General features: G+C 62.1%; 1 protein-coding gene across 6 annotated transcripts; it reads left to right on the top strand.

Moving 5' to 3' along the window:
* Nucleotides 1-176: 176 nt before the first annotated feature.
* On the top strand, nucleotides 177-14,592 carry EPN1 (epsin 1). 6 transcript variants are annotated; one of them, XM_044257569.1, is made up of 11 exons: nucleotides 177-380; nucleotides 3,133-3,474; nucleotides 7,452-7,701; nucleotides 8,633-8,757; nucleotides 9,101-9,175; nucleotides 9,743-9,826; nucleotides 11,113-11,398; nucleotides 12,023-12,133; nucleotides 12,299-12,379; nucleotides 13,626-13,883; nucleotides 13,983-14,592. In XM_044257569.1, the coding sequence occupies exons 2-11, from the start codon at nucleotides 3,247-3,249 to the stop codon at nucleotides 14,189-14,191; spliced, it is 1,707 nt and encodes a 568-aa protein (XP_044113504.1). In that variant the 5' UTR covers nucleotides 177-380; nucleotides 3,133-3,246; the 3' UTR covers nucleotides 14,192-14,592. The 6 variants fall into 6 exon arrangements, with proteins under 6 accessions (XP_044113504.1, XP_044113502.1, XP_044113500.1 ...); XM_044257567.1 differs by having other exon boundaries at nucleotides 178-380; nucleotides 3,149-3,474; nucleotides 12,296-12,379; XM_044257565.1 differs by having other exon boundaries at nucleotides 178-380; nucleotides 12,296-12,379.
* Nucleotides 14,593-15,380: the final 788 nt, after the last annotated feature.

The following is a 15,380-nucleotide window of genomic DNA, read 5'->3' as shown; positions in this document are numbered from 1 at the left end:
CGCCCGCGCGCCGGAAGTGACGCTGCAGGGCGAGTGGGGCTGCGGAAGCGGCGGCTGCGCAGGCTCGCTACGGGCGGGGCCCCGGGTACGGTGCGGAGGGCGGGGCGCACAGCCACTTCCGCTTCCGGTCCGTCGCTGCCTTCGGTTGCTTCCCGTCCGCTCCGCGGCTCCCCTCCCCCCCGCCCGGCTCTCTGCGCCCCTCCCGGGCGCCGGGGCGGCGGGGCCGTCGGCGTGCGGCCTTTCCGTGCGTCCGCGCGTGCGCCCGAGTGTGCCTCCGCGTCCGCCGCCCGCAGCCAGGCGCGCGCCCCGCGACACCGAGGCCGAGCGGGGGCAGGGGGCTGCCCGCCATGACCCCCCGGAGCCCGGCGTGAGGGGCCGAGGTGAGCGCGGGCCGGGGGCGCGGCGGGCCGGGCTGCTCGGGCGTCCGTCGCGTGTGATCCCCCCGGCTCAGCCCCGCGGCCTTTGTGTGTGTGAGGCCGGCCGGCCGGCCGGCCGGCATCGGGCGCCCGCTGGCCTGCGCCCGGGCCTCGGTGCTGCGGGGGTCCGTGCGCCTGTCTGTGTCCGGTGTCGGCGCGCGGTGGTCGGGGTGGCGGCTGTGCGCCTCTTGCTTTCTGCCTCTCTCTCCCCCGGGCTTCCGCGTCTGCAGTTGCCGGGGACTCCGGGCATCCTCTTCCCCCGTTTCTCATTCATTGCCGTCCCTGCGCACGTCCCCGCGAGCCCGGGGTCCTCTGCGCGCGCGCGCGCCTCGGTCTGGGACGTGCCCCCTCGCGCAGGTTTTCGGGTCTCCGGTGCGGTGGTCCCGAGCCCGGCTCTGCAGTCAGGCCCACTGCGTGCCGGCCGGTAGTGTTCCTCGGGTGGCTTCTCACGGCAGGGCCGTGCGTGTTCACGGAGGTGGTACGGGGAACGCCCGGCGCCGGCTGGCGCTGCTGTCAGCTGCTGGCCGCTCCAGATTCCGTTATTGCCCCCAGATTTCCCCTTCCACGCTGTGTGCCGTCAGGCCTCTGAACACCCCTCGCGGAGTTTTGCCCTGTCGTTGTCCTCGGTTTAACCAGATCCTTGTGTTTGAGGCCGTTTATTTTGAAAAGCTTGGTCCCATTTTAAGCGATATTGGGAGTTTTAGCTTTGGTGCCCCATCCACTATTCTGTAGGGCACTTTGGTACAATTTCACAGCGTTCGAGCGGGGCGTCTTCTGGGACCACCCTTTGGGAAATGCTCTTCGGGTCTGATAATAATGGGCGGCAGCCTCAAGGAGCTCCTCCTCTCTGTGGGGCAGGGCCCCACGCACTGTAGCACTGTATGTACCCATCTTATTTGATCCCGAACCTGCCGGGTAGGAATTCTTTCCTTCCTGTCAGAGTCTTGCAAACTCAGAAGGAGGTTGCCTTGTTGGTAGCTCTTGGCCAGGATTTGGGCCCCAGTTTCACATGTTCTCTGTTCTGTCTTGGTTTTTCCTCTGTAAGTCTGTAGCGTCAGGTTGTTGTCTCTTCGTTCAGGGTCTCAGTCTTTCCTCTTTGTCGTATGCCTCACTGTCTGCCCTGTTTCTGTCTGTCTCCTGTGACTTCTGCTCACCATGTCTCTGGGTAGCTCCTCTGCCCGGGTTTCTCTGTGCCTCTTTCTCCCCTCATTTGTCTTGTTCCCGTCCCTCTGTGTCCATCCCACCAGCTCTTCCTCTCAGTGTGTCTGGCTGGCCTGCTTGGCCCCCTGATTGGGTCTTTCCTGCTGTTCATGTGTGTCTCCAAGTGCCCTGCTTTCCAGCCTGAGTTCAGAGCTGGGGCCCGCTGCCAGTCGCAGTACTTAGGTATGTTGTGGAGGGCTCATTGGTGTGGCTGTGGACTGTGGCGGTCCGAGTTTCCTCTGGAGCCAGGGCAGGGGAGTGGCTCTTGCTGTGCCTCAGTGTCCTCGCCTGTGAGGTGCTGTGAATCATGGAGTTGGGAGCATTTAATGAGTCACTGTGTGTGAACCACGGGGAAGAGTGCCTGGCACAGGGTAAGGGCTGTGTGGCTGCTTGCTGTGATCATCCCCGTCTGCCTGGTTCCTGTCCTCTTTTTTCTTCCAGTCACCTTACTCTCAGCACAGGTTGGTTTAAAAGTGTAGGTTTGGGCGTCCTAGCCAGAGGTGCAGTCTGTGCTGCTGTGCGTGGTGTGCGACCTTGGTGGAAGTGCTTAGCCTCCACGAGCGCCCGTCTTCTCATCAGTTAGAATGTTCTTGGTGGCGTTGGGTGGGATAATGAGCATCTCTTGGTCAGCGAGCCCCTGGCACACGGCTGGGACCCAGGCAGCCGCTACTCGTCCTTATCTCTTCTTCCCTGAGCCTCCAGCTCCCTCACCCTTGGGACACCTTGTCCCCCTAGCATTGCCTGCCTCTTGCCTGTCTGTTCCCTTTAGGTCTCCCTGTGTATCCTTGTTTCTGTCTCAGATTCTGCCCTCTCCACTCCTGCTCCAGAGGTCTCTCCTATTCTCCCTCCTTCCCTTCCTTCCGGTGGTTTATTGAATGGCTCTTCTGGGGGCAGCTGCTCTGATAGGAAAATTCATGTCCATACAGATGTGGTTTTTGTCCCCATGGGGCTCATGGGCCGGCCTTAGCTACAAGGGCAGACAGACAAGTATAAAATCACGAGGGTGCCTCAGTCGGGAAACAGTGACCACGGTGTTTGGGTGTGTAAAATCTGGGAAGCTTCAACAGAGTTCTCAGGGTGAGTGGGCGTGATCTGGGTGGTGGGGGAGAGGAAGAGCAAGGTGACCATCTCGTGACCGCCCATGTTCATAGCGCACTTCCCATGCAGCGAGTTTTCTCAGCTCCCAGGGTTACAGAACGAACCCCACTTCTTCAAGGAGAAAACTGAGGTGCAGGAGTCCCTGGCTCCCCGAGCAAGGCAGCCGGCTGGGACACGCTGCACTGTGTTGCCCCCCAGCCTGTGGTTCCCCCACTTCACACTCTGCCTCCCTGCCTCACTGAGCTGGGCCCCCAAGCAGGAAGGAGCTGGGCATGTTTGAGGAACTGAAAGATGGACCGGGTGACTAAGATGGGGTTTAACGAGGGCCAGAGCCGTCTAGGCCCCAGGGGCAGTGAGGAGCCCCACAAGGGTGTGGGTGCAGGCCGTGCAGCCCCAGGTTCCGCTTGTGTTTCCAAAGGGCCTTTCCTTCTCAGATGTGGTGACCCACCAGCTCCTGCCGCTGTCTTCTTTCTTGAGTCCTCCATCTCGCCATACCCCAGGGGGCTTGCCGCCCTCGCCACTGCCTGCCACCATGTCGACCTCGTCACTGCGGCGGCAGATGAAGAACATAGTCCACAACTACTCAGAGGCCGAGATCAAGGTTCGAGAAGCCACGAGCAACGACCCCTGGGGCCCATCCAGCTCCCTGATGTCTGAGATCGCTGACCTCACCTACAATGTCGTTGCCTTCTCCGAGATCATGAGCATGATTTGGAAGCGGCTCAATGACCACGGCAAGAACTGGAGGCATGTCTACAAGGTCAGTTCCTGGGCCTGCAGTGGGCCCTCCTGGGCATGCAACTGCGTGGGCGGGCGTTGGGCTCAGGCAGGGGCGCCACCCGGCCCACCTCCCCCGTGCTATGGAGGAGCTGGCATTTTTGGTCTTTATGTGCAATCTCTCTCCCTTCGTCCCTCCTTTCTTTTAACTAAGGTAACAAGCATGTGGTTTGGAGAATGGTAAGTCTTAGGACTCCAACTTCTTTTTGAAACCGTGGTACGTTTGTGAGATCTCTCCATGGAGAAGGCCGAAGCGGGTACCTCGTGTTTGTCCCTCTGTGTGTCTGGAGCCCAGTTCCCTCTCTGAGGCAGCTGGTATCCCCAGGCGTGTGTGTGGATGTCTTTGGGCCCGGGGGAACTCGGGGGCCGTGGAGCTCTCCTGTGTCTGCAGTGGTGACGTGGCCACATGAGAACGCAGAGCTGCCTGTGAGAACTGGTGAATCTTATCACGGGTGAACTGCGGCGCGGTTTTGAAAAGGAAGGTGAGGCTGTGTTTTAGAGATCATTCCCCGTCAAAGTGTAGACCTGTCAGTTTTTTTTCCTTCTTTCCTTTGTTTCTTTTGTCCTTTCTCCCATCCTTCTTTCCTTGCCTTTTTTAACAACTGCCCGCTGCCTGGTGCTGAATTTTGAGCGGTCTGTGATGTTTTGCTTTTGTTAACAAGACTGCCGCGAGCAGCCTCGCGCGTTCGCCGTTGTCTAGAACGGGGATTTCTGGGACGAGGGGCACACGCACGTGTCATTTTGATAAACGTGGACAGAGTGCTCTCCACAGGAACCCTTTTGCTGGTCCCTAGTGAGGCGTACACGTGTCCTCATCCGGTGAGCAGACAAGACCGCAAGCTGTGGTCGAAGGGAATGTGACTTTGGGCAATGCTCAGTGAGCAGTTTTTCCGTTTTCTTGCCTGCGGCCTGGCGTCCTCCCCTTGGGTCAAGAAGTCACAGTGGGGGGGTGGCGCCTGGGTGGCTCATTTGGTTAAGCAGCTGCCTTCGGCTCAGGTCATGGTCCCAGCATCCTGGGATCGAGTCCCATATCAGGCTCCTTGCTCCACTGGGAGCCTGCTTCTCCCGCTGACTCTGCCTGCCACTCTGTCTGCCTGTGCTCGCTCTCGCTCTCTCTCTCTGACAAATAAATTAATAAAATCTTTAAAAAAAAAAAAAAAGAAGTCGTCACAGTGGGCACAGGTTGGGGCCAGTGGCCAGGTCCCACTCCTGGCTGTGTGGCTCAGAGCAGCCTGTGAACTAACTGGCGTGTGAGGGTCCGACTGCTGGCGAGGAGCTGGAGGGAGGGTCAGCAGTGGTGGCCAGTCCTCCTGCTGCTGTTTCTTCAGTGAGGGTCAAGCTGAGGGTCTGCTCGGTGTGTGGCCGTGGACGAGGCAGATGAAGCCGCTTGCTCCATGGACTCCAGCTGGGGCCTGGGCTGGCCTGGCTCTCGGTGGCTCCCACATTTCTGAGACCTGGAAATGTTTTGGCTTTTTTTCACGCCCATCCCGACAGCCCTGGTTCGGGTCCTCATTCTTGTGGATTCTCTGCTGGGTCTGTTCTGTGGCTGTTCGTTGTGAAGGACTGGGTGGCGGTGGTCTAGGGAAAAGGTGAGGGGCCTGGGTGAGCCTTCGTGTGGTGGTGAAGGGAGGGGATGGGACCTGGAGGGCCTCCTGAAACTTTGAGAGAAGCTTGGTGGGGCTCGTGGACTGTGTTGGGGGAGGTGAGTCCTCATGGGCCTGGACACACTCACAGCTGGAGATATACTGCTGTGGGCACAGAACCCCCGTGAAATGTCCCCACTTTTTTTGTCCCCACTTTGTAGGTGGGGACACGGAGGCATGAGGAGGCTCGGGGCCACCGAGGGGCAAGGGGTGGGAGAGGAGCCCCAGAGCCCGCTCTTCTACTTGGCCATGTTTCCTCCTTGCTCTGAGGAATCAGGATCTCACGGTCTTTTTCTTAAACCAGAGGTGAACACATGACGGCCCCAGGGCTTCCCCCAGTAGGTGAAGCTCTGCGGCAGGGCCAGGCCTGTGCCTGTGCGCCGGCCCCCCTCTGCTGCCCAGGCCGTGTGGCCCAAAAAGCGGGTTATTGATCACGTGAGCCCTTCAAAAGAAGTTCGCTGTCCCCTGTTTTTAGACTAGCTCTCGTGTGCTGGCGTCCGCCATCTGGGAGCAGGTAGTTTTGGAAATTAACAGGGACTGTCGGGTTGTCCTGTTGTTTGCTTTTGAGAAAATGTACATGTTTGCCACTGTGGCCCCCACTATGAGTGTGTGACTTGGTCGGCTCTCACTCATGCACACACCAGTGGAGCCGGCACCCACATGAGATGGAGGGTGTCCCCCCCTGCCCGACATCCCTTCCCCAGAAGAGCTCAGGCCCCTGGGCCTGCTCAGACACCCCTTCCCCAGAAGCATCCTGAGGTATCTTAGGTCCGCCAGGCTTGTTCTAGAGCTTTCCGTGGGCTCCTACTCCTAGTCCTTTGTGTCTGCTGCATCTGGGGGTCTCTTGAGCTACCTTGCTGTGTTTGGGCCGCTCCTGCCCCACGAGCACAGTGTGTGTTGTGCGTGAATGTTTGGCCCTCAGTGGGTGTTTGGGTTGTTTCCGGGTTCGCGGTCTGTTTAACTGCGCTGCCAAAGTCTCCAGGGCCCTGGAAACGAGGTCTCTGAGTCGCTGGGTGCGAGTCCCATTCCAGACTGAGGTGGTTTGTGTGGATCCGTTGCTCTCATGTAGCTTAACTGGCCTGCGGGGAGGCCGGTGTGGGGTGTAGGTGCAGCCGCTGTGGTCCGAGCACAACTGGCCCAGGACTCGGGGAGCCTGCCTGCCCCCCAATGCCCACCGGGTGCCGCTTTCCCTCTTGCCATGATGCATGGACGTCTCCCGGCTGGTTAAAGACTAACGTCTGGTTGCTGTTTGCACACCTTCGGGAAGCTGGCCAGATCCAGGTCGGGCGCTGGTGGACGGTGGGGTGTCACTAATGACCCATGGCACGGTCTGCAGCTCATCCCCCAGCTGCCCACCCAGCTCCATGCCCCTGGCCGGGGCCTCCTGGTGTTGTTTCGCTGTGCTCTGGGGGGTGTCTGGGGCCCCATGTGGCCCCAGGGGCCCCCTGCACACTTGGAGGTGTTCTGTTGTCCGAGGACTGGTGGTTTTCTCTGCCATTTAATTTTCACTTGTTGGAATGAGAATTTGTCCTCCCGACCTATAACGCAGCCGCTTTCGCCAGGTGTCCTGCTGCTCCCGGCACATGTGTGTCCCTGCAGAGAGCTGAGGTCTGACCAGACCCAGCAGTTCAGTGCCTCCCTCCAGACGGCTGATTTGGGGGGAGGGAGTCTCCCCCTTGTTGCCCTCAGACTTGTAAAGTCTCACACTGGAAGTGGCGACACTTTCCGGACTTTCAGGACAATAGAGAAGGCGGCCCGTGCCCGTGTCCTGGGCTGCTCTGGAGCGTGATGGTATGAGCGGGTCTTTGTGGCCACATTCCTTAGGGTCCTCCTCCTAGAGAACGAGAGTGGGCTCTGAACGCCAAGTGAAGTGCGGGTGGGGCCGCACTTCCCTGTTTCCATGTGCCTGTCGAGACACGTGTGGACGCCACGCGGCACAGGTCATCCTCATAGAGCGTGCGTGCGGTCCCGGGGCAGCAGGTGCGTTCCCAGGCGCCGCACCCGTCCCCGCATCCTGGGTCCACAGGATGTTCATTCTGGACACAAAGCCTGTGTCTGTTAAGAAATCCCCAGCTCCTGGCTGCCGCGAGCCTCCTAATCGAGGCCACTTGTTGTGAGTGCAGTCATATGTCCCACATCTTTGGGGTCAGCCCTGCAGGTGGCCGCTGTGCAGTGCTCTGTTCTTTCTCACGACTGGGTAGTGTCCGCGGTGCTCGTGGGCCACGCTTGTTGGCCTGCCAGCCGGTGACCCCCGGGCTGGTGCTGGGACGGGGTTCCCGGCCACCACATGAGTGACTGGTGTGCCCCCGCCCTGAAGGCCATGACCCTGATGGAGTACCTCATCAAGACGGGCTCGGAGCGTGTGTCGCAGCAGTGCAAGGAGAACATGTACGCCGTGCAGACGCTGAAGGACTTCCAGTACGTGGACCGCGACGGCAAGGACCAGGGCGTGAACGTGCGCGAGAAGGCCAAACAGCTGGTGGCCTTGCTGCGGGACGAGGACCGGCTGCGGGAGGAGCGCGCTCATGCGCTCAAGACCAAGGAGAAGCTGGCGCAGACCGCCACGGGTGAGGGCTGCAGGGCCCCCAACCCAGGTCCCTCCCGGCAGGCCCCGCCCCTCTTCTTGAAGCCCTGGCAGCCCAGCCTCCGAGCCCTCCTGCTTCCCCTCCTTCCTGGCCAGGTGGGCCGGAGTTCGGATGCAGGCTCTCCCCTTCCACGACTGTCCTTGCCTGTCCCGTCCCCCTCGTTGTGGGATCCGAGAGCTGAAAACTGTTCTGTTCACCCTCAGATGTTAACCGAGAGCCTCCTAAGGGCCCGGTGTGCCTCAGCCCCCAGGCTGGGCCCTGTAGCTACAGATGGGTTCGCCCGCAGTCCTGCCAAAGGGTACTCAGTGCCTGAGACAAAGAGAACAGGACTTGGAGGGGGCTGCCCAGGGTTGGAGGTTGGGGACGGCTCTCTGAAGGGGGACCGTTCACGCCAGAACCAGGGCAGGCCAGCTGGGAGGGGCAGGTGGGCGCTTCCCCCTAGCTTAGCTGGTCCTCTGCCTGTTAGTTCCCTGTGCTCTGCCCGTCCCTCCTTCCAGATGGTCACCCCCTTCCCATTCTCTCCTCCGCCTTCCTTCACTCCACGTCACCCCTGGTGTCGGCTGCGCCCAGCATGAGGTGGGGGGCTCTGGATGCGGTGCTGTTCTTCCTCTGATGCCCAGCCGGTCCTGCCATAAAGATCTCCAGCAGCCCTGGAAATGCAGGCCCTGGACACGCGGGAGCTCTGTGGGACCCCCAGGCTCTGTGCAGGCCCCAAGCGTGCCCCGTGTAGGCAGCAGGGGCATGGGCTCTGAGGCTCCCGGACTTCCTCCGTCCCTCCTGGCGGGATTCCGGGGACACTGGACAAACCCGGCTCACGGTCCGCCCCTCACCCCCAGTGGAAGCTCGCCGTCTGGGCTGCAGGGGCTCCCTTCTCTGTCTCCAGCTGGGTCTCAGCTGATTCTCCCCTTGGCAGCCTCCTCAGCAGCGGTGGGCTCTGGGCCCCCACCCGAGGCAGAGCAGGCGTGGCCGCAGAGCAGCGGGGAGGAGGAGCTGCAGCTGCAGCTGGCCTTGGCCATGAGCAAGGAGGAGGCTGACCAGGTAGCGGGCTGGGTGGGTGTGGGGCACAGCGGGGGTTTGACTTTGGTTCTGCCATCCCGTCTCCATCCTTCACTGCTCAGCTCCTGAGGGCCAGTGTTCTCTGTGTCGCCCCCGCACCCCCTCTCTGATCTGTTCGGCCTTTCCCCCTGCCCCCTGCCCACCGTCTGTTCTCGTCCTGGGAGTTCTTATCTCTTCTGTGTGGGTGCTCTACTCTGTGACCGTGTCTGTGGCTCTGTCCATCTCTGGCTCTCCTCCGATGCTCTGTGTGTGTCTTTCCTCTTCTCCCTCCTCTCCCCTCCCCTGTCTGGCCTCCCGCCTGGCCCCTCACACGCTCTCTCCCCAGCCCCCGCCCTGCGGCCCCGAGGACGACGTCCAGCTCCAGCTGGCCATTAGTTTGAGCCGAGAGGAGCACGACAAGGTCAGAGCAGCCTCCCTACCCTCCGCAGGGCTCCCCTCAGACCCTCCCCAGGTCCCCGCTTCCTTGCCCCTCCTCGCCCCCCACCAGTCCCATCCCCGGTTTACACACACTCTGCCTCACATTTCCAGCAGCAGGACCTGTGTCACATGGCTTCTCAGATGGGTGCAGTCCCAGCATGGGAAGCAGATGCCTTGTAGCTGTTCCGGGTGGTGAGGGAGCCCTTCTCTCACCCTCCAGCACAGCCCAGGGCTTGGTCCCCTCCACCCAGTGCAGCCGACACCGCAGAGTCAGGCATTCGGCATGAGGGCCCATCCACCCCGGGGCCCCATGTTTCCCAAGCCGTTGGAGCCGCACCGGGCCAGGCCTGTCTCCCGCACACCACCCCTGTGTCCCCATCCCGTGGACTGCACGTTCTTCCCCGTCCCCCCTTCCCACACATTGTCCACATCCCATTTTAATTTTGTTACTTTTGTTTGGGTGGGACCGTGTGGTTGTTGTTGGGGGGTGGCCAGCCCGGTGGCTTCCATTCTCACCCTCCCTCGCTGCCTGTTTCCGTGACCCCAACAGGAAGAGCGGATCCGCCGTGGGGATGATCTGAGGCTGCAGATGGCCATAGAGGAGAGCAGGAGGGAGACCGGCGGCCAGGAGGAGGTGAGCATGGGCAGGCCATCCCGCCTACGTGTGCTCTGGGGTCGTGGGTGGGGCGCCGTCTTCTCATGGACGAGCGTGCAGACTGGAGGGCGCTCCGTCAGTGCCTGGAGCACTCCTTGTGTGAGGCGCGACTGCTGTCTGCCCCTGCTGTCAGAGATGCTGCTGGTGCACGAGGCACGACCGTTGTCTGCCCCTGCTGTCGGAGACGCTGCTGGTGCTGCTCGGTCCTTGTTGCTGAGCGGCCTGGTTGGGCGGGAAGGGGATGGCATTGAGCTTGTGCGCACCCACGTGTTCTGGGTACCTTCTCGGTGTCCGCGCGCACCCCGGATTCCAAGGCTCGGTGCACGAGCGAGACCAGTCTGGTCTCCAACCTGCTGGGTCTCCGGTCCCCCCAGGGGAGACAGATGACGTCAGCTGATGTTTCTGTCTGCGCAGTTTCAACCCTTCTCTTGGCTCTGAGGGTGGACAGGTGTCCTCCGCACATCAGGGCCAAGGTCAGTCACCGGCAAGGGCTTCCAAGCTGGCGTGTTCTGTGGCCTCACACCGGGTGCTGTGGGAGACCTGAGCGTCTTCGTGGCACAGTCGGCCTCACAGTGGGGTGGGCCACGGGGCTAGCTCCAATGGGAGGAACACAAGACACCCTCCCGGCCTCGGCCAAGGGTCTCCCTGGTGCCTCACAGCTCAGGAGGGTCGGTCCCAGCGCTCTGTTCCTTGCGTGCTGTGGGGACGGGTGGCGCAGCTGCACCGTGTTCAGAGACACTAGCCACTCTGGTTGGTTGGGCTCACCCCCAGGACACGGGGACACGTATGCTGCTCCCGTGAAGCACGGGAAGCCTGGTGTGTGCAGAGACGTGGGACGCATACTGGGCCTCAGCCGGTGGCCCGAGACAGGGTGGGCGATCCCGGACACACCTCCTAGAGTGCATGGGGACCGTGCGGGCCAGGCTGGTAGGGGTGGTTTTGGGTTTGGCCTCTGTCCTCAATCCCAGTGGGAACTGGGGAGTGGATGAAGGGATGGGGGCAGGACCAGGTGAGACTCTCAGCATTTGGGGCTGGGCTGGTGGGGGAGGCGGACAGAGTGGGGTGGAGTGGGAATGGGGGGCGGGGAGACCGCCTCCTTCTGTCTCACGGACCCTGGCTCTCTCTCTCTCTGGTGGTGGGTCTTCACCTCAAGGTGCCCGGCTCCCTCTTTCATTCTGGGGCCATTTCTCTTCCAGGTTCTCTTCCCAGTGTTCTGGCCTGGCGTGCTCGCGCCTCATGTGCAGTCTCCCTTTTGTGTCTTGCAGTCATCCCTCATGGATCTTGCCGATGTCTTCACGGCCCCCGCTCCACCACCAGCCTCGGACCCCTGGGGGGGCCCAGCGCCCATGGGCGCCCCCACCTCGGACCCTTGGGGCGGAGGCCCTGTCCCTCCAGCTGCTGATCCTTGGGGGGGTCCGGCCCCTACAGCAGCCTCTGGGGATCCTTGGAGGCCTGCTGCTCCTACAGGGCCCCCGGTTGACCCTTGGGGTGGGACCCAGGCCCCTGCAGCTGGAGAGGGGCCCACGCCTGACCCGTGGGGGAGCTCTGACGGTGAGTGCTGGCTGCCTGCCTGCTGCAGCCTCGACATCCAGTGTACAGTCTGGGGCACACCCTGGGGACAGGGGCAGATAAGGTCAAGGGGGTGACAGGCTGCTGCAGGGCTCAGATAAGACAGCCCAGAGAAGGGTGGGTGAGGGAGCCTTGAGGGATGACGGGCAGGGCACCAGGGGGTGTCAGGCTACGGAGAGGTTGCTCGGGTGGAGTCAGGATGGTGTGGCTGGTGAGGCTGGGTCCAGGCAGGCTGGGTGGGGGTTTTGGGGTGGGGGTTGGGCTCGCCTAGGTGAGGCACACACCCAAGGTCCCTTCACCAGCTGGGGAGCTTCTTGGGGGCTTTCCAGAGGCCTTACAGCTGAGGAGGGCTTTGCCAGGAAGGGACACGTGGGCAAAGGCCTAGCAGTATACATATACCTGTGCTAGACGGTAGGGATCAGGGGGTAATGGCTGGCTGGGGCTGGGCTGGGAGCCCCTCTGATGTCCAGCTGTGTCCCAGGATGGGGGCAAGGCAGGACTTCTGGGAGGGGTGGGCTGAGAAGGAAGGCTGGGGGTGGCGGGCACAGATCCATAGGTGACAAGTGCTCCAACCACCAGCCTCTCACACCCTCCTTCCTCACCCAGGTGGGGCTCCAGTTGGAGGACCCCCTGCCTCAGATCCCTGGGCTCCAGCCCCAGCCTTCTCAGACCCCTGGGGAGGGTCACCTGCCAAGCCCAGCACCAATGGCACCGCAGGTACTGGGTGGGCTCTGGGGTTCAACTGAGGGGGTCAGAGTGTGTGTGTGTGGGTTGGTGCAGGGGAGCGTGAGGTGTCTGGTCTCCTGGGTGCTGGGGGTGCAGGGGGAGCGGGAGGCTGGTTCCCTCAGTGAGCTGAGCTGACATACTGGGCCCCTACAGCAGTGGGGTTTGACACGGAGCCTGATGAGTTCTCTGATTTTGACCGACTGCGCACGGCCCTGCCGGCCTCTGGGAGCAGCACGGGTGAGCCCCCCCTTGCCCCACTGAGCCCTGCTGCACCCCCCACCCACACCCCTGCCCTCGCAGTGCCCCACCCCAGGTCATGCCTCCGCTGCACCCATGGGCACCCCCCCTCCCCCTCCCCCTCCCCATCAGGCCTCACTGACCAGGCCACATCCTGCCCTGCCCACCCTGTATGGTCTCCCTCCCCCACTGCAGGGGGCCCTCCAGGTCAGGTTGGTGTGCTTCTGAGTGCAGGGTTAAGCGGGGCGGACTCCAGCCCTCACGGGATCCAGAGCCCAGGCTGTGTTTTCAGAGCTGGATGGTTTATGCTGGGAAAGAAGCTTTAACTTTGTTTCCAGCGGTTTTATACTTGAGGAAAGTTGCAAGAATAGTGCAAAGAGTCCCGTTTCTGGAGCCTCCCCACGCGCTGACCTGATTTCTCTGTCCCCTGGAACATTTCTCTGGGTGTCTCTGAGGGCCTGGCCGGTTGCACCCTGTGTCACCAGTGGTGCAGTGATCACAGGGGGCCTCTGGTGAGTGTCGCCTTCTTGGCTGCCCTTTGGGGCCTCAGGGCTCAGCACATCTTTCCTGCCAGGCCCTCCCATCCACGGGGTACCTGGCCTGTGGACGCCCTGGCTTTTGCGTATCCTCCTTCTGGCAGAGTCCAGGCTGGCGCTGTCCTTGCTAGAAGACCCCTCCCTGCGAGGTGTCAGGAGGAGCCTCTCACCAGGAGGGGCCCACTGTCTCCTGGTCCCTTTGTTTCTTTTCCATGTTAGTCTTTGAGTGACGTGGGCCCGCAGGAGGACGTGGGACTGATGGGGCACCAGCGGTCTCCTCCTGGCCCCCAGGCCCATCTTGGTCACTGTGCGGTCTGCAGTTGGCGTTCCTCTGGGCTTTTTCTTCTCTCTCTGCACCAGTTCGTGCGTCTCCCAACATCAGATGGGTTTCCGAAACCTCTCTTTAAGAAAATCAGATCTCGTGCTAACGAATGTCATCCAGGCTGCTGGGCTTCTTGGTGCCTGCTGCCGTCTGTTCACCGTGAACTTGCTGCTTGGGACCGTGGGACTGGTGGGGTTCTTGTGGGGCCATGTGAGCACCCCTTGGGTACACTTATCCCTTGGTGGTTCTCCCTGGCACTCTGCCCTGGGGGTCATCCACTGCTGTTCTTTGGGCTAGTGTCCCTGAGCTCTGTCTGTCAGCGCCAGGGCCTCCTTGTTTAAGGCCCTCACTCCCGTCTTCCCCTGACTCCCTCTCTGGCTCCTTCTAGGGGAGCTGGAGCTGCTCGCTGGAGAGGTGCCCGCCCGCAGCCCTGGGGCGTTTGACATGAGTGGCGTCGGGGGCTCTCTGGCTGAGGCTGTGGGCAGCCCCCCACCTGCAGCTGTTCCAACGCCGCCACCACCCACACGGAAGACTCCGGAGTCCTTCCTGGGCCCTAATGCAGCCCTGGTTGACCTGGACTCGCTGGTGAGCCGGCCGGGCCCCGTGCCCCCAGGAGCCAAGGCCTCCAACCCCTTCCTGCCAAGCGGTAAGTGGGGGCCTCCCAGGCCAGTCCTGCTCGCACTCCTCCTCCCCGGGCCAAGCCCTGACTCTGCTCTGCATGTCTCCTCTTCTTTCTCTCCTCTAGGAGCCCCGACCTCCGGCCCCTCCATCACAAACCCCTTCCAGCCCACACCCCCTGCGACGCTCACCCTGAACCAGCTCCGGCTCAGCCCTGTGCCCCCGGTCCCTGGAGCACCACCAACATACATCTCTCCCCTTGGTGGGGGCCCTGGCCTGCCCCCCATGATGCCCCCAGGCCCTCCGGCCCCCAACACTAACCCCTTCCTCCTATAATCCAGGAGGAGGGGGGAATTTGGCCTGGCCTGGCTTCCCCCATTTCTGCTCCCTGGGAGACCAGTGTTGTGAGTGCATGTGAAGCGGGGGACCCCCGCCCTAACCCCAGCACCCTCCCCCTCCTGGGGCCCACTCACACTACACCCTCTTCCATGTCCCCCCGCCCCACCTCCCCGGAGAGAAACTGGACATGGGAGATGGGGAGGGGTGCTGGCCAGAGGAGGACCCCTTTCCTGTGGCATTAGAGGGGGGAGGGACAGCCGGGGGTCCCCCCACCATCCCTCTCCCTCCCAACTGGCCCCTCAATCAGTGTTTGAGCCTTCTCATCCCCATGCACACCCCCTGGTGAATCCTTGGTGATAATTTTGGCGACTTCGGGAATAAATGGCAGTTCTCATGGGTGTGGCTCCCCCAAGTTCCCATCCGTGATTCACAGGACCCACAGCTGTGGGACCCCAGGCTCCAGTCTTCTCAGAGGTCTACGTTTCCCTGGCCTTTCTCTCCTGGGGGTGGGCCGTGTGGGGCTCCACGGAGCACCCCGGCTCTGGCGGCATCATGGCCCACTCAGGGCTGGGGAGCTGATGGCATTGTTGGGTGGGGGCTGGCAGGCGGCACATGGGGGTCGGGGGTCGTCCCAGGCTTTGTGAACTGAGGGTGAGCCTGCAGTAAGGCTTCCTCCTGAGGCGAGGACTGCGTGTCTTTGACACACAATGGCACTGCCATGCTATGTCCCAGTGGATGCGACCCCTGGCCCACATAAGACCCCCCGCCCCCAGCTCCCTACATGTCCCTCGTCCAGCCAGTGGTCCTCAGAAACTGGTGGCCACTTCTGCTGGAGCCCAGGGCCACCTATTGGCCGGGGCTGTGGTCTTCCTCCTCTGATCCATACCCAATGTTTCCCTGTCCCAGGGTGGTGAGGGCTGAGCGTGTCTCCCCAAGGAGGTGGCCCACTTGAGAGTGTGGCTTGTGAGCCCCAGCACAGTCTTGGGGAGGGGGAGCTGAGACAGATGGCAGAGCAGGAGCTCGGGCAAAGGGCAGTGGGACTGTGTCCAGTGGAGGGGACGGCGGTCAGTGTGGGCTCCTTCCTGCAGATGGGGGAGACTAGGATTTTGGGGGTGGGTGGAGGGGAGAACGGCAGTCCCCCCCCACCCAGAGAAGGAAGTGCCTGGGGGCACTGGGGACTTGCAGG

The sequence above is a fragment of the Neovison vison genome, chromosome 7 (genome assembly GCF_020171115.1).
Source record: "Neovison vison isolate M4711 chromosome 7, ASM_NN_V1, whole genome shotgun sequence".
Lineage (NCBI taxonomy): Eukaryota > Metazoa > Chordata > Mammalia > Carnivora > Mustelidae > Neogale > Neogale vison.
This window is presented reverse-complemented; position numbering and strand designations above follow the sequence as displayed.

What these genes read in the sequence shown, in the direction of transcription:
- EPN1 (XM_044257567.1), top strand. Translation starts at nt 3,247, where the DNA reads ATGTCGACCTCGTCACTGCGGCGGCAGATGAAGAACATAGTCCACAAC. An exon ending in ACTGGAGGCATGTCTACAAG is followed by an intron (nt 3,475 to 7,451) that starts GTCAGTTCCTGG and finishes CCCGCCCTGAAG; the next exon opens with GCCATGACCCTGATGGAGTA. An exon ending in GCAAGGAGGAGGCTGACCAG is followed by an intron (nt 8,758 to 9,100) that starts GTAGCGGGCTGG and finishes CTCTCTCCCCAG; the next exon opens with CCCCCGCCCTGCGGCCCCGA.